The 21,012-nt window shown below is 43.8% G+C and overlaps 1 protein-coding gene across 3 annotated transcripts in view; it reads left to right on the plus strand.

Moving 5' to 3' along the window:
- Window positions 1–20,679, plus strand: part of UTP18 (UTP18 small subunit processome component) — a 68,029-nt gene extending 47,350 nt beyond the window's left edge. For all 3 annotated transcript variants that reach the window (XM_089671676.1, XM_089671564.1, XM_089671613.1), the window contains exons 11-15: window positions 1,529–1,652; window positions 4,688–4,862; window positions 11,085–11,230; window positions 13,707–13,747; window positions 16,427–20,679. In XM_089671676.1, the coding sequence (XP_089527802.1) occupies window positions 1,529–1,652; window positions 4,688–4,862; window positions 11,085–11,230; window positions 13,707–13,731 (470 nt within the window). In that variant the 3' untranslated portion in view covers window positions 13,732–13,747; window positions 16,427–20,679. The remainder of the gene's footprint in view (window positions 1–1,528; window positions 1,653–4,687; window positions 4,863–11,084; window positions 11,231–13,706; window positions 13,748–16,426) is intronic.
- The last annotated feature ends 333 nt before the right edge of the window (window positions 20,680–21,012 follow it).

The raw sequence follows: 21,012 nt of genomic DNA on the forward strand, positions 1-21,012 counted from the left end.
CACTATATCCGGTCTCCCCGGACCCTGCATTCACTATATCCGGTCTCCCCGGACCCTGCATTCACTATATCCGGTCTCCCCGGACCCTGCATTCACTATATCCGGTCTCCCCGGACCCTGCATTCACTATATCCGGTCTCCCCTCAGACCCTGCATTCACTATATCCGGTCTCCCCTCAGACCCTGCATTCACTATATCCGGTCTCCCCTCAGACCCTGCATTCACTATATCCGGTCTCCCCTCAGACCCTGCATTCACTATATCCGGTCTCCCCTCAGACCCTGCATTCACTATATCCGGTCTCCCCTCAGACCCTGCATTCACTATATCCGGTCTCCCCTCAGACCCTGCATTCACTATATCCGGTCTCCCCTCAGACCCTGCATTCACTATATCCGGTCTCCCCTCAGACCCTGCATTCACTATATCCGGTCTCCCCGGACCCTGCATTCACTATATCCGGTCTCCCCGGACCCTGCATTCACTATATCTGGTCTCCCACAGTACACAGAACATGGAAATACAATTATTTTAGTAAATATAAACTGCTAAATACCTTTTTCTCATCAGCAGTTAGAGCAGTCTTGTGACTTCTATCAGTGTCCAGCAGAGCAATGGTTAAAGCTTGTAGGAGGAGTTTTCTTTCTGCTCTAGGAGGATGCAAAACCTCCTGACCTCTGTCTTGACAGTGCTGATTGGTCCTGTGCTGATCACCTACTCTCCCAGGAGAAAAAAAAAAAACCTCTCTAGCCATGCACACTAAACTGAGCATGTGCATAATGGCTATGGTTCAGTCTGTCTTATCAGGAGATAAGATGTGGACATTTTGAACAAGAGGAGGAGCAGAGAAGATAGGATCAAAGGCCTTTTACACAATGCAGAGGATTAACCCCTTAGGTTCCACAGTGAGTATAATACGCATGCTTTACTGCATCTACAGACTGATTGTAATGTTGTAAGTTTTTAGTAACACTTTAAAAAGAGAAAAACAAAACAATTATATTTACCTGCTCTGTGCAATGGTTTTGCACAGAGCAGCCCCAGTACTTTTCTTTTTGGGTCTCCTGTCGTCTGTCCTGGCTTCTTCCCCCTCCGAGTGCCCCCCAATAGCAAGCCTCTATTGAGAGAGACCTGGGAGAGCTGTGGCTCTCATAAATATCGATGGATCAAGACGGGGCTCAGGTAAGAATAAGGGGGGCTGAGGGGGAGCTGCACCCAGGTTTTTTTTTTTTTTTCGCCATAATCTATAGAATGCATTAAGGTAAAACACTTTTTTGCCTTTGGAACCGCATTAAGCATTCTCACTATTCCGAGGGAAGGAAATGTGGGTGTAGAGATCCTACTGTAAGAATTCTGAATAGACAACAGAAAATGACAGACTATTCAACCCTCAGAAATCCATCCAGATTTTAAGTATTACACCTGGGCTTATAAGATCTTTATTATTTTTTTGCACTGAAATTCTTGGTGTTTTATTTTTCATTCTACTCATCACTTCCTAACCTTTCATAATTTCTTCTTCTTTAGGCGATGGTGAGGTGTATGTTTGGGATGTAAAAAGCAGGCGCTGCCTTAATCGATTTCAGGACGATGGCAGCTTGTGTGAGACGTCTTTGGCGCTGTCAAAGAATGGTCGCTTTGTATCTTGTGGGTAAGCATTACGTTGAGACATCTATAAACAGTGACTAGAAAAAAGTACACATAAACAGCGCTATGTCAAAACACAATGTCCAATTGATGTAAAAAGATAAAGGAAAGAAAATAAACAAACTTCCATCAAAAAAAATTCTAAAATAAAATTATAATGTGAAAAGTTCAATTCATTCCCGTGGTAAGTGTCTCTTTTAAGATAAAGTGATCCACCATCCATGTGATCATGCAGTGATTAACTAGTTGCCGACCGCAGATAGCTGAATGACGGCTGCACTGTGGCTGGCCAGTTCTGGGAGGGCGTCATATGACGTCCTCCCAGAATGCGCTCTCCTGCGTGCCCCCGGCAATCTCCATGATAGCTGTGTCCTACGGACACAGCTGATCACGTGATGTAGTAAAAGGCCAATCACAGCGGACTTTTACAACGTGATCAGCCGTGTCCAATGACACGCTGATCACCGGGAAATGCAATTCCCGGTTCTTGGCTGCATTTTCCTCATGCTGCCAGAGCGTGAGGAAAGTACAGCCGAGAACTGGCAGTTGTCAGAGCAGGGATCGGCACCCAGAAGTGCCACCCACCAGTTCTGTCCACAAATACCCACCAGTTCCACCCAGGGTCCCTTTGTGACCAGCAGTGCCCCCCATCACTGACCAGCAGTGCCTAGAAGTGCCGCCCAGCAGTGCCACCAATCAGTGCCCAGCAGTACTGCCAGTCAGTGCAGCCTCATCAACGCACATCAGTGAAGGAGAAAAATTACCTGTGTGCAAAATTTTATACTAGAAGCAAAGAAAATTTTTGCTCTTTTTTTGTTTAGAGCGAAAAGTAAAACACCCAGCAGCTATTAAATACCACCAAAAGAAAGCTCTATTTGTGAGGAAAAAAATGATAAAAATTTCATATAATGTTGCATGACCGTGCAATTGTGATTCAAAGTGCAACAGCTCTGAAAGCTGAAAATTGGCCTGGTAAGGAAGGGGGTATAAGTGCCTGGAATGGCAAGTGGTTAACACCCCATTGGATTCAACACTCACCAGAAGCTGGCCGTGTTGTTATTTTAAAACGACAGCTTGGTTTAAATATTTAATTACTGGTTTAATCTTTTTTTTTTTTTATGTATACCAATATTTTCACCATTTCTAGAGCGCGGGATGTAGGCTGGTTTCATCCTATATCTTTTTAATTTATTACATAGAGACAGCCTTAAAAGAAAACCTTGTCCCCATCAAATGCCAGTCAAAGCTGAGTGCTGGGCACAAAAGCTTATATTTAACAACCCAAATATTTCCTTGTAAAACTAGTGACAATATCATCACTGCTTTACACAACCTGAACAGAAAGCCGAGCTTACAGAAAACTGCACGAGGGGGCGGAGGCAAGACCAGTCACCCTGCAAAGGAGAGAGCGCAGCAGCGACTGGTCTTGATTACAGGAAGCTCCTGCACAGAGACAAAGTTTCACACTAGATTGCGGCCCAGAACCTGAAGGAAATTCACAAAGTACACCAAGATCCAAAGAGGAAGACACGACTCTTGAATTAAGTCAATATTTGCTGATCCCAGAGTTCACATTTAACATCAGCATCTCAAGCTAAAGTTCTCATGCCAATGCTGGGCTGGATTTGTATGAAAATGATTTGGCCTTGGTGTGCTGAAGACAGACCTCTTGTATTTATGTTCCACATGCACAAAGCTGCTTGCCCTTCCTTTCCATGGCATTGATCATGATCCTTGCACAATCTGCAAACAATGTCGAAACAGATCTTCCCCGGCCCCTGCCATTAACTTGGCTGACGAGGGTTGGGGATGGGCATCAGTTGCATGTGTCTGGAATGTTTTTGAGGTGATAAAAAAGATATTCAGTACAATGAGGGCAATTTTCAATAAAATACAGCCTTGCATATGCATTAAGGAGTACATTTACTATGGAGGTTTATCTTCATAGGCATTGGGTCGGTGATGGGGTCTCTTTAGACTTTATGAACATCTTTAAATTAATTATTTTTTATTTATATTTTGTTTAAATATCAAACATGTCATACCTGCTCTGTGTATTGGTTTTGCACAGAGCAGCCCTGATCCCTCTCTTCTCAGGTCCCCCGCTGGCACTCCTGGCCCCTCCCCCCTGCTGAGTGCCCCCAGAGCAAGCCGTTGCTCTGGGGGCACTTGTGCATGCTCGCTTTTCTCCATAAGACACACAGTTCAGCTTGAGCCCCACTCCAGCCTCACAGGCTGTGATTGACAGCAGTGGGAGCCAATGGCTGCTGCTGCTGTGTCTCAGCCAATGGGGAGAGCCGAGGCTCCCACGCACAACGCTGGATCAAGATTGGGCTCAGGTAAGTATTAGGGGGGCTGTGGGGGGAAGAAGCACACAGAAGGTTTTTTACCTTACTGCATAGAATGCATGAAGGTAAAAAACCTTCAACACTTTAAAGCGGAGTTCCACTCCGCCTCCCCCCCCCCCCTCCACTACCATATTTGGAACCTTTTGGGGGGGGTACCTGGTTTTGACAGGTACTCGCTCTCAGTTCGCCGTGGAGAAGTGAGCTGGAAGTTTGGCTCCCTTCTCCCTCCCGTAGCCTTCTGGGAACTTTCACAGGTCCCAGGAGACTGCCGGACCAATTAGGAGGTACGGCACGACTCGCGCATGCGCAGTGAGCACCAGGCTGTAAAGCTGCAAGCTGTCACAGCCTACTGCCCACAGTTGAGATGCCGGCACCTTGGAGTGGAGAAGGGACGGTGCGGGTGAGAACATCGCTGGACCCTGGGACAGGTGATTGTGTGTTTTATTAAAAGTCAGCAGCTACAGTTTGTTACTGGGGGAGGATCACCAGATGAAAATGGAGAAAAAGCCTGAAGACAGAATCTAAGGGAGCCACCACATCTCGGGGACTAGTAAGCTGCAACATAACTTTTATTCTTGGGTTTAGATACACTTTATGAGATGAATTTTGACCATTCTGACTTGTTTTAAACCTCTTTCTCTTTTAACCCTCTAGTACACAGGCATTTTCTGACTTGCAGTATATCTTTCAGTTCCAGTTCCGGGGTGGTGAATATCTATAACTTCGATGACTGTCTGCAAAGCACAAACCCAAAACCAGTGAAATCCATCATGAATCTTGTGACAACAGCCTCGTCACAGGTGTTTAGCCCTCAAACTGAAATCTTAGCCGTAGCGTCTCACACGATGGACGACGCTGTCAAATTAGTAAGGGAGTTTTTCTGTTTTTGATATTTGTTAAAGTGGATTAAGAGCCAAAACTTTTTTTTTCTTCAGATGCAGTGTGGAATGGTTAAACTTCCATCAGGTTCTTACTGCTGTGTCCCCCAGTGGGGAGATTCACCCTCATCTCTTTGTCTTGATAATCACTGTCACCAGGGTAGAAAGACATAGGGAAATCTCTACATTAGAGTAGTCACTGAAGCAACTGTAGGGGATCTTCCAATAGGGACATGTGTTCTGATGACAACTAAGGCCTGGTTTCCATAGGCGTACTTCGGTGTACCCCCCTGAAAGGGCTGTATTTTCATTCTATGCATCCCCATGCAGTCCGTTTCATTTATGCCAGTTGGGATGCAGTGACTTCATGAACACAGCAGTTGGACAGCCATATGAGTGTACGAGCCCAAATGTAGACAGTGTGCATTTGGGGCCGTGCACCCAGACTTTTGTCAATGGCTGAGTCTATGCAGCTGCTGTATCCCAATTGACATGAATGAGACTGCCTTCACAGGGATGCATGGAACACCCGTGTACACCTGTGTGGGTAAACGTGGCCCTTGCATGGGTGCATGCTGTAGTACGTCTGTGACTGAGAAAAAGGAGAGAAGCGCCTCTAAGTGCAATAAGTCTTTTAATTCAAGTCTAAATGTAGAAACACTCACATGTGTGAAGTAATCATAAGCATAAAAACCGTGGTTAACAATCGTTAACAGTGGGGTGGTAACCCGGGTGAAGAGCCGTCATCTCTCTGCGATGTGGGGAGGTCAGCTCTCGGCTGGAACAGCGTGGTGGCTGCTTGAAAAAGGAGTGCACTTTCGCCTTCCACGGCCAGTGCATGCTCCGAAACGCGTCAAAAAAAGCAGTGCACCCTGGGATCTGACGTCATCACGGCCACGCCGCCGCTACGTTCCAGCGTGCGTTCCATCCGGCTCTGAGGGAGGACGTGCATGAAGGCTGGCCTCACCGCTGTTCCCCCTCCAGCCACCACGCTGTTCCAGCCGAGAGCTGACCTCCCCACATCGCAGAGAGATGACGGCTCTTCACCCGGGTTACCACCCCACCGTTAACGATTGTTAACCACGGTTTTTATGCTTATGATTACTTCACACATGTGAGTGTTTCTACATTTAGACTTGAATTAAAAGACTTATTGCACTTAGAGGCGCTTCTCTCCTTTTTCTCATCTACAGAAGTTGCTACAGCTTATTTGGAAGCCTTGCCCTCAGTGCCACACGGAATCCTACGCTCTTCATACAGTAGCCACTAATACCACCATCACCCATACTACCATTTCCCAGGACTTTGCAGTGTTTGCGCTGTTACAACCCTTCCTCATTTTTTCTGAATCACGTCTGTGACTGAGGCCTAAGTGGAGCTTTCCCCTCACAAAAGTTCAATCATATGATATTTTGATTGTACATATATAGAGCTGCATCTCTATGCATGTACAGTCTCTCAAGATTTCAGTTGTACATGTGTAGAAATGTTTAATGCAAATGCCATGATTGTAGGCCTTTTCTGTCACCTATGAAGCCAGGCCAAAATACTCCTAATGCTTTCATGCATATGTCCTGGCTTATTTCTATGACTTGAGCTTCAAAAAAAATGGCTACTGATCCTCCTTCTTTGAGGACCTCTAAAGTGATTATTACTTTAGTTGTTAAGAAGGCTTAGTGGCCATTTTGTTGTAGCCAATGTTCTGAAAATGAAATGGTATGGTAAGCATTGGAATTTTTTGGCCATGCTTTATGGGTGACAGAAAAGGCCTATAGGTATGGCATTTTGAATTAAAAATAATTTTACAGACCGCACAGTGTATTTTTTTTTTTTTTACTACAAACTGTTTATTAACAAAAGAGCGTAGAGTAAAAAACAGTACATGAGGATAATCACATGTCCGGTATAAAGCAATGAGAGTTTCCACAATAAAATGTAGGCGCGATAAAAGTTTGTAATGAAGTGCACCTCAAGTAGATTCAGCAGGAGAGGAATAATAAAGAGAAAAAACATGTCCTACATGTACCCGGAGTTCACAACTTACACTGTCACTAGCAGTCTAGTAAGTGAACATAAAACATAATGTCAAATAGTAAAAAGCATTGAGAAAGTCTAAGTCATATAAGACCAACGGGATGCATTGAATAGGAAGTAGTACATTCATAGATCCACAGTACTAACATTGGCATAAGTAGAGGCAGAACCCAGCCACTTGTCCCAGATTTTGTGGTATTTAGCAGGATACCCTCTATGAACATATATTACCTTCCCATAGAGCTGTGTTTCTCAACTCCAGTCCTCATGGACCCCCAACAGGTCATGTTTTCAGGATTTCCATTATTTTGCACAGGTGATTTGATCAGTTTCACTGCCTTAGTAATTACCACAGCTGTTTCATCTGAGGGAAATCCTGAAAACATGACCTGTTGGGGGTCCATGAGGACTGGAGTTGAGAAACACTGCCATAGAGCAACGTGATTTTAACAGCAGCCACCCATTCTTGAATTGGTGGTGATGCCCTGAACCAAACTCTAGCAATGAGCATTCTGGCTACAAAAAAGGATTGTTTCAAAAAATATGATGGTGTTGTCTGGATTTAGGAAAAAAGCCCAAAAGGCATTGTTTGGGGTAAAGGGTGAGACGGAGGCCAATTTGATCGTGCAAAAACCAAACCACCTGCGACCAGTAACCTTGGATAACAGGGCAAGGCCATAGTAAGTGATAAAAGGTACCACTGGTCTCCCCACAGCTAGGGCAGAAGGGTCTGTAGTGTGGTCAGTATCCGAACAAACATATCGGAGTCAGATAGGTTCTGTGTAGAATATACAGATGAGTAAGATGGTCAGAGAGCTTTAGGCAAATCACCAGGTTTTCAATTGATAAGCCAAGGTTATAGCGGCTGGAAGGCAATTGTAGACTATGGGATTGAGCTTCCAAGACTCTGAACCTAAGATTACATCCAGTAGATATAGAGAATTCCGTTTCGGGGTGGAATTACCAAATTGAGCGGGCAGTGCATGGCGGATTTGGGGGTAGCGAAAAAGCATAGAGTTAGGAAACCGAAATTCCATTTTGAATTCCTTTTGAATGCCGTGATTAGAGAACACATGCGATACATAGACAACACCTCTAGACACCCACAATTCAGAGTCGGGGATGGATAATAATTCTGGCATGCAAGTATTATCCCAGAGGGGTGTGTGGGCATGTACAGGTGGGGCATTCACCCTGTGTGAGGCCAGCTCCCAGATTCTGTAATGGTGGTACAATAGTCCCCTATGACCCCCTAAGTCCATAGGATCTCTTAAGAGGAGTTGGAGGGGGTGTGTAACTGAGTGGGCGATTGGGGAACATACCAGTGCAAGATAACCGTCCCTATCCCCCTTATCTAAATGAAAGAAATGGGGCAACTGTGCAACCAAGTAGTATAGGGTAAAATCTGGAAAAGCCATTCCCGTAAATGGGTTGGGTTGTTAAGGACACGCCAGGACAATTTACAACGGGTATTACCCAAGACACAGATGTCAAGTAATGATTCCGTAGACTTGAATGAATGCCAGCCTTTTTTGACCTGGGGTGCCTTGGCAAAATGCCTATAAATTGCCCCAAACTGTATACAAGCTTGCATGTGCCTTTTAATCAAAAACACAAGTTTTCATTGTGCACCATTACAACCTTCTAGCTGCCAGAGTTCTATCCACCAATGACATCATTGGTTGATAAGGAGGATGTCGGGTGCCTGCACATTATCCTAGTTTGCCCCTCTCCTTCAGCACTGGGATCATATTAGGTAAATGAGGGAGAAAAATGGTTGGAAGAGAATTGGAATACTAGTCAGTACCAGTGAGCAAGGGTATTTTCTTTGGAGAATAAATCCCATCTAACGTTGGGTGCCCTACATATATGGATGTTGCTATATATGCAAAATTATTTAGTTTTTTGCATTTTAGAATGGGGTGCCTTGAGATTGTGCATCATTTTTAAGGGTGCCTTGACTGAAACAAAAAGGTTGAGAAACACTGATGTACGCAATGGCAGCTACACTGGAGCATGCCAGGGAATGTAAAATATTTTGGGTATCATTTTAGTTAGGTTGATGCATCCTATGACCTCAAAAAAAAGCCAAGCCCAGGTCTGCATTTTGGATTTCAATAGCATGTATAAGATTAAGCCTGACATAATCTTCCGGGGAGCAAGTAACTAAAATTCTGAGATTTTATAGAGCTGACTTGGACAAAAGAATCAGCAGCTGAACTGCTGTGGGAGCCCCAAAATCCAGTGGGAGGATTTGGGATTTGAGACACGGTGTAATTTAAACTGCTGGGGCCTCCTTGTCTCCATGGGCCAGTTTCTGTAAAAGGTGAACTTAGTCTTTGAGATTTCTACTCCCTTCCTATTATGTCTTCAGGGGAGGAGGTAAGAGGAATTCCCCCAATAGGACTTTCTCACTGTGACATTTTTCTTCACCCTATGTTGTGTCATGCAAATACAACCTGATAATTCTGAATTAACACTTTGCACACTGCTATACACCCTTACATCTTTCTAGCAAATGTTTTGCCTAAAAACATGGATTTGGGTTCAAATTTATTACAATAGCATGTAGAAGCTGGCCAACCGCATCAAAGTAATCCCTCTCTGGCCAGTCCCTACTCTGTTCTGCAAAATGCCAAATACAGTCAGGTCCATAAATATTGGGACATCAACACAATTCTAACATGTTTGGCTCTATACACCACCACATTGGATTTGAAATGAAACGAACAAGATGTGCTTTAACTGCAGACTGTCAGCTTTAATTTGAGGGTATTTACATCCAAATTAGGTGAACGGTGTAGGAATTACAACAGTTTGCATATGTTCCTCCCACTTGTTAAGGGACCAAAAGTAATGGGACAATTGGCTTCTCAGCTGTTCCATGGCCAGGTGTGTGTTATTCCCTTTAATTATCCCAATTACAATGAGCAGATGAAAGGTCCAGAGTTAATTTCAAGTGTGCTGTTTGCATTTGGAATCTGTTGCTGTCAACTCTCAAGATGAGATCCAAAGAGCTGTCACTAACAGTGAAGCAAGCCATCATTAGGCTGAAATAACAAAACAAACCCATCCGAGAGAGAGCAAAAACATTAGGCGTGGCCAAAACAACTGTTTGGAACATTCTTAAAAAGAAGGAACGCACCAGTGAGCTCAGCAACACCAAAAAACCTGAAGACCACGGAAAACAACTGTGGTGGATGACCAAAGAATTCTTTCCCTGGTAAAGAAAACACCCTTCACAACAGTTGGCCAGATCAAGAACACTCTCCAGGAGGTAGGTGTATGTTTGTCAAAGTCAACAATCAAGAGAAGACTTCACCAGAGTGAATACAGAGGGTTCACCACAAGATGTAAACCATTGGTGAGCCTCAAAAACAGGAAGGCCAGATTAGAGTTTGCCAAACGACATCTAAAAAAGCCTTCACAGTTCTGGAACAACATCCTATGGACAGATGAGACCGAGATCAACTTGTACCAGAGTGATGGGAAGAGAAGAGTATGGAGAAGGAAAGGAACTGCTCATGATCCTAAGCATACCACCTCATCAGTGAAGCATGGTGGTGGTAGTGTCATGGCGTGGGCATGTATGGCTGCCAATGGAACTGGTTCTCTTGTATTTATTAATGATGTGACTGCTGACAAAAGCAGCAGGATGATGTAAATACCCTCAATTTAAAGGTGACAGTCTGCAGTTAAAGCACATCTTGTTCGTTTCATTTCAAATCCATTGTGGTGGTGTATAGAGCCAAAAATGTTAGAATTGTGTCGATGTCCCAATATTTATGGACCTGACTGTACTTGTGTTAACCTGTATAGTGCCAACATGGGGCAGACTGACTAGACCTGGGTCTTCACTCCTCCAGCTCTGTCTGACCTGAACCATGCAGTTGAAGTGGAGGAGAAATGTCTGTGCTCAAATCCAAATAACTGACCTGATACCTGAATGCAGTGGGATCTTTTTGTGCATCAGTATGTCAGATAGGCCTGCCCAATGCTGTGATGAATGCCCTCAGATACAGTTTTTCATGCAAAGAAACTTACCTGCTCTTTGGACAATCTTGTGACTTGGCTTCAGTTTCTGTGGCTTAAAAGGAGGTGGGGCTTTAACCACACATAGGGATCTTGCAGGGTTCCTCGACGGTGGTAACTGATCTGATGTTTTTTTCCCGGCAGGTTCATATTCCCTCCTTTACAGTGTTTTCAAACTTTCCGGTACAAGGCAAAAGTAAAATAATTAAACTGGCGCGCTCAATGGATTTCTCTCCGCACAGTGGCTTCTTCTCCATCGCAAACAACAAAGGTGATGCTTTACTGTACAGGTAAGTGTCCTCAGTGGTATAGGGAGCTGCACTGGATTTTCTGTATAGAAACTATAGTAAAGGGTCTGTGACCCGTAGCAAACAGATACCCACTGTCTGTGACCTTGTTCAGATTAAAAAAATGACAGCTGTAATTTTATTGGTTATTACCAATGCGGTAGAGGCACTTTAACGTAGAAGTATTTTATTAATAATAGTTTTTATTAATATGTTTTATAATAAATACAGTGGGGCAAAAAAGTATTTAGCCAGCCACCAATTGTGCAAGTTCTCCCACTTACAAAGATGAGAGAGGCCTGTAATTGGCATCATAGGTAGACCTCAACTATGAGAGACAAAATGAGAAAACAAATCCAGACAATCACATTGGCTGATTTGGAAAGAATTTATTTGCAAATTATGGTGGAAAATAAGTATTTGGTCAATATCAAAAGTTCATCTCAATACTTTGTTATATATTATTATTATTATTATTATACAGTATTTATAAAGCGCCAATAGTTCGCTCAGCGCTGTACATTACAAAGGGGGACAGAACATGTGACAGAACAATACCAATACAATGCAAAACATGAGGGGATCGAGGGCCTTGCTCTTTCGAGCTTACAATCTAGGAGGGAGGGGGTGGTGGCACAGGAGGAGATAGCTGTGGGGGATGGGGTGGTAGGAAGAGTGGAGGAGGTCAGCAAGTTAGCAGGGGGTGGGGTAGGCTTCCCTGAAGAGGTGGGTTTTCAGGGTGCGCCTAAAGGAGAGGAGAGTAGGTGATAATCTGATGGGTTGGGGCAGGGAGTTCCAGAGGATGGGTGACACCCTGGAGAAGTCCTGGAGGCGGGCATGGGAGGAGGAGACCAGGGAACTAGAGAGAAGGAGGTCTTGTGAGGAGCGGAGTGTGCGTATCCTTTGTTGGCAATGACAGAGGTCAAACGTTTCCTGTAAGTCTTCACAAGGTTGGCACACACTGTTGCTGGTATGTTGGCCCATCCTCCATGCAGATCTCTAGAGCAGTGATGTTTTGGGGCTGTCGCTGGGCAACACGGACTTTCAACTCCCTCCAAAGGTTTTCTATGGGGTTGAGATCTGGAGACTGGCTAGGCTACTCCAGGACCTTGAAATGCTTCTTACGAAGCCACTCCTTCGTTGCCCGGGCAGTATGTTTGGGATCATTTTCATGTTGGAAGACCCAGCCACGTTTCATCTTCAATGCCCTTGCTGATGGAAGGAGGTTTGCACTCAAAATCTCACGATACATGGCCCCATTCATTCTGTCCTGTACATGGATCAGTCGTCCTGGTCCCTTTGCGGAGAAACAGCCCCAAAGCATGATGTTGCCACCCCCATGCTTCACAGTAGGTATGGTGTTCTTTGGATGCAACTCAGCATTCTCTCTCCTCCAAACACGACGAGTTGTGTTTCTACCAAACAGTTCTATTTTGGTTTCATCTGACCATATGACATTCTCCCAATCCTCTTCTGGATCATCCAAATGCTCTCTTGCAAACTTCAGATGGGCCCGGACATGTACTGGCTTAAGCAGGGGGACACGTCTGGCACTGCAGGATCTGAGTCCCTGGCGGCGTAGTGTGTTACTGATGGTAGCCTTTGTTACGTTGATCCCAGCTCTCTGCAGGTCATTCACTAGGTCCCCCCGTGTGGTCCTGGGATTTTTGCTCACCGTTCTTGTGATCATTTTGACCCCACGGGGTGAGATCTTGCGTGGAGCCCCAGATTGAGGGAGATTCAGTGGTCTTGTATGTCTTCCATTTTCTAATTATTGCTCCCACAGTTGATTTGTTCACACCAAGCTGCTTGCCTATTGCAGATTCAGTCTTCCCAGCCTGGTGCAGGTCTACAATTTTGTTTCTGGTGTCCTTCGACAGCTCTTTGGTCTTCACCATAGTGGAGTTTGGAGTGTGACTGTTTGAACTTGTTATCAGTATAAAAGACACCTGTCCACAACCTCAAACAGGTGCCATTGATCCAGGTAATGAGTGCAGGACAGAGGAGCCTCTTACAGAAGAAGGTACAGGTCTGTGAGAGCCAGAAATCTTGCTTGGTTGTAGGTGACCAAATACTTATTTTCCACCGTAATTTGCACATAAATTCTTTCCAAATCAGCCAATGTGATTGTCTGGATTTGTTTTCTCATTTGTCTCTCATAGTTGAGGTCTACCTTTGATGCCAATTACAGGCCTCTCTCATCTTATTAAGTGGGAGAACTTGCACAATTGGTGGCTGACTAAATACTTTTTTGCCCCACTGTGTGTGTGTGTGTGTGTGTATGTGTATGTGTATATATATATATATATATATATATATATATATATATATATATATATATATATATATATATATATAAATTTTTTTTTTTCCTTTTTAGAGTTATTTTTTAATTTTATTATTTTTTTTTTTTTTTTTTTTAGTCCTGCTAGCTCTGTTTTTCAGTGTCATAGACTATAACATTTGTATCTTTGCCTAGGTTAAAGCATTACTCCGATTTCTAACAACGGAAAGACAATGGTAAGTTGCTGTACAGATGTAAATGTCGTAAATCTTATAGTGGCAGTCAAATCAAAAAGAATAAAATGTCGGTGGTTTGAAATATTCCACATATCTCTTATGTTTCTAAAAGATTGTAGCAGCATCTCTTCACTTAAGTTCCCAGCCCTGCCCTACATCTTGGCTTGTTTAACCACTTGCCAACTGGGCACTTTTACTCCCTTCCCACCCAAGCCAATTTTCAGCTTTTAGGGCTGTTGCACTTTTGACAATTGCACGATCATGCAACACCATAGCGATCTAAAATTTTTGTACATTTTTTCACACAAATAGAGCTTTCTTTTGCTAGTATTTAATCACCACTGGGTTTTTTTTTAATTTTTTGCTAAACCAACGAATAAAGACCAACAATTTTTGTTGAAAAATGACCTGTTTGCAAAATTTTATTTCTTCACTGATGGGCATTGATAGGCAGTACTGATGGGCACGGATGAGGAGGCAGTGGTGGGCACTGATAGGCGGCTCTGTGACAGCATGTGGAAAGGAAAAGCCGATAACTGGCAAGTGTGTTTACATCGAGATCAGCTGTGATTGGACACATCTGCTCACGTGTTACCTCAGAGGTTTACGTTTACCTCAGAGGTAAAGGGCCGTTGTGATTGGCCCTTTACCTCTGTGAGGACACAGTGATCACAGAGCAGGCCACAGCGGGTCCGCAAGTTCTGGGAGGACGTCCATAGATGACTTTCCAGAACTGGACAACCACTCTGTAGCCGTCATTCAGCTATAGTGTGGTTGGCAAGTGGTTAAAGAGGATGTTCAGTCACCCCTGTTAAGGCTGCATTCACACTGTAAAGCAGCGCATGAATAAGTGCAAAATCGCATTCATTGTTAATGGCACCTCAAACACAAACAAGTAGACAAACCTATCTCTTGCTTCTGCCCACCTCTCAGCATATCATCCTACTACCTCTGTTTCTTACGACCTATTCATTTCCAATAATATTTTGACCAGGATGTGTCACTTTTAAACATTTTGCTATTTTATTGCAGTCTGCACTTAGAGCATATGTGGGAAGCAGTAAATCTGACATCAGCTAAACATGCATTGCAGGTGGATCTTCCAGGGGTTTGTGTTTTAAAGGATAAGTTCGTCTTTTGGAATATGTTACCCATTTTTAAGGTGGAACATGTAACACGTTGCCATAGCTGCAGCCTTGCCCGCCTCCCCCAATTCCTCGGGGGGAAGTTTCTCCATACTATATGTCAGATTTAAAAATCGCGTGGCTGTGCGGGGCTCCACCCACACAACCTTGTCATTCATTCACAGAGTTCTGTGAATGAGTGCCTACAAGTCCTGATTTAGTTGATTTAGTCCTGATTTAATTTTCAGCGCTTATCTGCTCCTGTCCAAATTAATCATTCTAGCTTTGGAATGTGCGCACACTGGAAGAGACTCACGCTGACACACAAGTTCAGTCTATGAACACTTCTAGTTTATTATAATGAAAAAGTGAGCTTATATATGCAAAATGATGCAAGAGTCATGTGAGAACAGCATAAGCATTATATTAGTCTTTGATTGGTCATTTCCACACGAAAACAATCTCCGTCATGGTATAGGTGTGATCTTCTTCCAGGTCTTATCTATAGAAAGAAAAACATTCCTTTGTCTCAAGTTGGCATGATGGGAGGGGGTCGGTGCGTGTGAGCAAACATTTCTTAAGCAAGGATTTCTTAAAGTACCACAAAGCCCAGCAGGCAGAAAATATTCACACAACATATGTATTCATACTAAACATTTACAAATATGAAGAAAGAAGTAGTATTACAGTAAAAAAGTAAATCTGTATAAAAATTTGTAGAAAAATGTGTGTATATGTATGTATGTGTATATATATGTATGTATATGTGTGTGTGTGTGTGTGTGTGTGTGTGTGTGTGTGTATGTATGTATATATATATATATATATATATATATATATATATATATATATATATATATATATATATATATATATTCAGTAGGAAACCAAATAGGCATTTTACCGTATCCATCACAGTCCCAGCCGCTTTATCGGCTATTGGCTTGTAGTTTTCAATGAACTACCAAGGCGCTGTGGAGCTCTGTGGTAGGACATTGAAGCTTCCTGTCAGAATATCTGCTTGCTCGTACTTCCCGATATTCTGACAGGTCTGCAGAAGACCTACATGGCATCAACGATCTACTGATCGCTGGGCAATGCTTTCCAGGCTCTTGCAGATAAAAATAATAATTGCACATTTTTTTTTTAACTGCAAAAAAAGTGCTTTTATTATTTTTGTCAAAAAGGTGAACTTATCCTTTTAAATGAAATTGATTCACCACCAGTGAATCCTTGGTTAATTACTAATTTGCTGCTTGATAAATATGCTACCTATTTTTAAAATTAAACAAATGCACAGAGGAGAAGATATCACGGGTTGAGAAAACTTTTTTTTTTTTTTTTTTTTTTTGATGAATGATGAATCCAGAATTTGTGTTTTGTGTTTTTTTTTTTTTAAATAAAAAAAGTTAGTAAATTCCAGCAATTTGGATTGCCAAAATGTAAGGCAACACATTCTGTATGAAAGACTTGTTTGTTTGCTGTTTTCTGACAATTACTTTATAATTAAATGTGATTGTATTATTTAGTCTTTCTTTTTTTTCTTTTTTTTTAGGTCTGCGGTGCGGTGTTGCGCTAAAAAGGAAAAGTTCCACTTACCTTTCTGCAGTGTCAATGCCATGCCTCTTAATATCCCATCCCCACAGTACCTGTGTGTAATAATGGCCTGTAAGAGCTGCTGGATTTTCTGGGCCCTCCTAGCCTTTTAGCTGGAGATTTACGTTGAAGCTGCACGCAGCCACGCACTGATCCACTGGTGTCGACGAACGTTCACTCTTGTCAGTCCTTTTTGCTAAATATATTGACTCTGTTGTCCAGGCGGGAGAGAGGAGCTGCAAGAGGCTCAGGACACCCAGAAACAGAAGCAAAAATCCCTCTGATTGTAATATCTGAACCTCTGCCACAGGCTAATGTGGATTCAGTATGCCAGACGGACACTGTCCTGTTTTTGCTCCTCATGGGCCAATTGTGGACCTTTAAGCCCAGATAGGCAATTTGTGGATCATTAAACCTAGATGGCTATTTTACTAAACAGGAACTCTTCACCTTTTTTTTTTTTTTTTTTTCCCCTTTCCATTTTAGCAGCTCCACCCTCCCCAGGCAGCAGACCTGAGAGGCAGACCTCTGGAGTTGCATCCTTTCCAGGCAAAACTATTCAGGCAAAAGGCATCCTTAATGCAGATATCTCCAAGCTAAAGAGTCTCACCAAATATTTGATTCCCTTGCCCAGTCTAAATCAAGAGTGAAAAACCAGGGTAAAAAAAATATTAATAACCCAATTTTATTGTATCTTCTTACTGTTGTTATTGGAGAACACTCAACAGTACCAGGCAGAAGCAAAAATGTGCTTCGGCTTAGGGGAAACCCAAAGAACCCAGATAGTGTAAACAGAGCCTAGGCTGGCTACAACCTCACTACCAACACGTAAAGTGAAGCTTCAGTCTCCCCCCACCGGCATCTTAACACTTCCCAGCTCGTTTTCCTTTGCACATGCATGAGCTATGCTGCATTTTGTGAATGGTCCTGCAGCCTTCTGGGACCTATGTTGTGTCCCAGGAGCCTGCAGTGAAAAGGCGGGGGGGGGGGGGTAAAGTTCCACTCGGATCACCTTGATTTGTTACCTGTAACCCCCCCCAAACAAAAAAAACCCTAGTGTTCAAAATTGGAAAAGCGGGAGGGAGGGGGCAGAAAAGTGGAACTTCCTCTTAAAGTTCCACTTTTATATGGACTAGGGACACTTCAGGTTAAAGCGGAGTTCCAGCTGAAAAAAAAAGGCAGCTTCAAAAACTGTAGCTGCTGACTTATAATACAGACACTTACCTGTCCCTCGGTCCAGCGGTGTCCTCACCACCACTGGTTTCACCGGCTGTCTTCTCTCCTTGGCGCCATCTTTAGTGTGGGCCCGCTGTACATACGCAAGAAGTGCTGCGCTTTGTGAATGGCCCCGTAGTCTTTTGTGACCTGTCACGTGTACCAAAAGACTATGGGGAGGGAGGGGGAGGACAATTTCCGCTTGCCTAGGCCATCAAAGTGGGAGTGTGTACCTGGCAAATTTGGATACCTGCTCCCCAAAGGTACCAATCCTTAATGGGGAGTGGGGGACAAAGCATTAAAGCGGAACTTCCACTTTTGGGTGGAACCAGGGGTGGACTGACCATTTGGAAACTCGGGCACTGCCTGAAGGCCTGGGGTCAGTAGAGGGCCCCATGAGATGCCCCTGGTACCTTTTTCATAGGCTTTTTTGAGTTTGGGCAAGGACTTAGGGGCCCCATGATCCCCTATTGCCCGAGGGCCCCATGAGTTGTCAATCCGCCCCTGGGTGGAACTCTGCTTTAAGTTCCTATATGAGGATAGTGACTGTTTTTTAATCTCTTTATTGCGCTCTGTCTCATATCACAGCTCTATAGCTCCCTACACAACAGCTGTGAAAACTCAGTATGAAATACCAGCTTTACCTTTTAAAAGTTTGGTCTGCCTGAATATGGCAGCATCCCTCCTTTTCTGGCTGGCCAATAGAAAAATGGGGAAGGGAGGGTTAAAGGGGGTCAAAGTATATAGTGTATGTGTACACTGAGTTTTTACAGCTGCTATCCAGGAACTGCTGTAGAGAGATTGCAGCAAACGTCTTACAACAGATGTGCACAGGTATTGTTAGATGGAGTCACATGGGTCACTTACTATTTTACGCATGGTTATGAATGCAAGCAGAATGCTGCAAGCGACTGATATGAGAAACAGTATGGGTCTGCCATTGCTGTGTCTCTTGAAAATGCTAGCTGCCTGACTTTTTGCTTTCAATACTTTAAAGTCCCAGAATGAGCATGCAGTAAATGTCAGAAAAGCTGCAAAATTCCTTATCTTTTATACTCCTTCCTGGCCAGAGACTCAGAAAGCACTGATGTCAGCAACATGACAGCCAGGGAAATATCTGGATAGAACTGCAAGAGCACTCCCCATACTTTGTTCATGACAGAATCACTTTAAATTGCACCCAAACTCCATGAAATCGTATTTTAAAGATTGGGAATGTAAATGAGAACTCAAAGTAAAACTCCAGGCTGATGGTAAATGCACAGCTGAAATACATATGTTTAGTTTTGAGCTAAAGGATTTGCAATTCTGTACAACCACTCTTGTGATTTACCTGCATCTGCCACACTGCACAGCTGGAAAGGTGACACACAATTCCCTGCAGTTCATCAATTCATACAGGAACCAATAATCTAGCATATGTCTTTGGAGCGTGGGAGGAAAATGGAGGAAACCCATACAAGCACAGGGAGAACATGGAAACTGCATGCAGGTAGTATCCTGGCTGGGATTTAAACTGAGGATCTCAGTACTGCAAGGAAGAAGTGCTAACCACTAGGCCACTATGTAATCTCTCTGGTTACAGCCGCCTCCTCCTTCCAGCGGACACAAAAAGTAACAATCATAAACCCAGAGTGACCTAATTGGCAGAACTGTGTGTATTATAAGAATGGCTGGCCAATTTACAAATCCATTTTCAACCTTTCTATGTGTTTTAGGGCCAGGTTCACATGGGGTGTATCAGTGCGTACCGTATTTACCCGCACAGCGACGCATAAATGTTCTGTGCGTCCCCGTGCAGACATTCCCATTGATGTTTATTGGGACCCAGTGGCTGCACACACACAGCTGCTGCTCATAGTTTGAGATCCAGGCGGGTGCGTTTCCCTGAGTACAGACAGTATGAGTTTGGGGCTGTGCACATGCATGGATGTCACATTGGGAGCAGTGGCTGTATCTGTGCACCTGCATGGATGTCACATTGGGAGCAGTGGCTGTATCTGTGCACCTGCATGGATGTCACATTGGGAGCAGTGGCTGTATTTGTGCACCTGCATGGATGTCACTTTGGGAGTAGTGGCTGTATCTGTGCAGCTGCATTTCAATTGACCTGTTAGGGACTGCCTGCATGGGGATGCACAGAGACTGGATATAGTGGCTGCGGGGTCCGGGCAGACCGGATATAGGGAATGCGGGGTCCGCGGAGACCAGCTATAGTGAATGTGGGGTCTGGGGAGACGGATATAGTGAATGCAGGGTCCGGGGAGACCAGATATAGTGAATGCCGGGGTCTGGGGAGACGGATATAGTGAATGCGGTGTCCAGGGTGACCATATACAGTGAATGCCGGGTCCGGGGAGACCGGATATAGTGAATGCAGGGTCCGGGGAGACCGGATATAGTGAATGCAGGGTCCGGGGAGACCGGATATAGTGAATGCAGGGTCCGGGGAGACCGGATATAGTGAATGCAGGGTCCGGGGAGACCGGATATAGTGAATGCAGGGTCCGGGGAAACCGGATATAGTGAATGCAGGGTCCTAGGCGACCGGATATAGTGAATGCAGGGTCCTAGGCGACCGGATATAGTGAATGCAGGGTCCGGGGAGACCGGCTATAGTGAATGCAGGGTCCGGGGAGACCATATACAGTGAATGCAGGGTCCTGGGAGACCAGATATAGTGAATGCGGGGTCTGGGGAGACCAGATATAGTGAATGCGGGGTCTGGGGAGACCAGATATAGTGAATGCAGGGTCCGGGGAGACCAGATAGAGTGAATGCAGGGTTCTTGGTTTAGTAACACTTTGAAGCGTTTCTCCGGTGTTCCACTTTAGTGACTGTTTTTGTGAAACATGCCAAGAGCTGAATTGTTATAAAGCTTTTTCTGTGTTGATAATAGAGATTTTCTGTTGTATTTATAACAAAAGCATCATTTGTTCAGTAATGTAATATCTCTAATGACTATGGGGAAAATAAATGTATTTTTTGTAATATTTACATATTGCTGTTTCCTCAACTTCTTTGTGAAAAATAAACCAAAGCAGCTCTTGCTGTCATTCTTACTTCGTCTTTGGTAAAGTATCCTGCAGACATTCCATGTCATCGAATCCACTTCCTGTGAGCCCAGGTTGTCATGGGCATGCCCTCTGAGTATGCCATCACACTGTTACTAAATAATACATTCAAAAACTGAGCAGTGCAGAAAACTGCCCAAAATGCTTATTACATATCTTGACGTTAACTCCAGTTTAAACCAATGAAATCACAAAGTGAAATCTAAAGTGCAGTGAATAAACCAACATAACACAACAGCATCAGATATCAAGCAGT

The sequence above is a fragment of the Staurois parvus genome, unplaced genomic scaffold, assembly GCF_062004578.1.
Source record: "Staurois parvus isolate SC_StPar_1 unplaced genomic scaffold, SC_StPar_1.0 ptg000003l, whole genome shotgun sequence".
Classification (NCBI taxonomy): Eukaryota; Metazoa; Chordata; class Amphibia; order Anura; family Ranidae; genus Staurois; species Staurois parvus.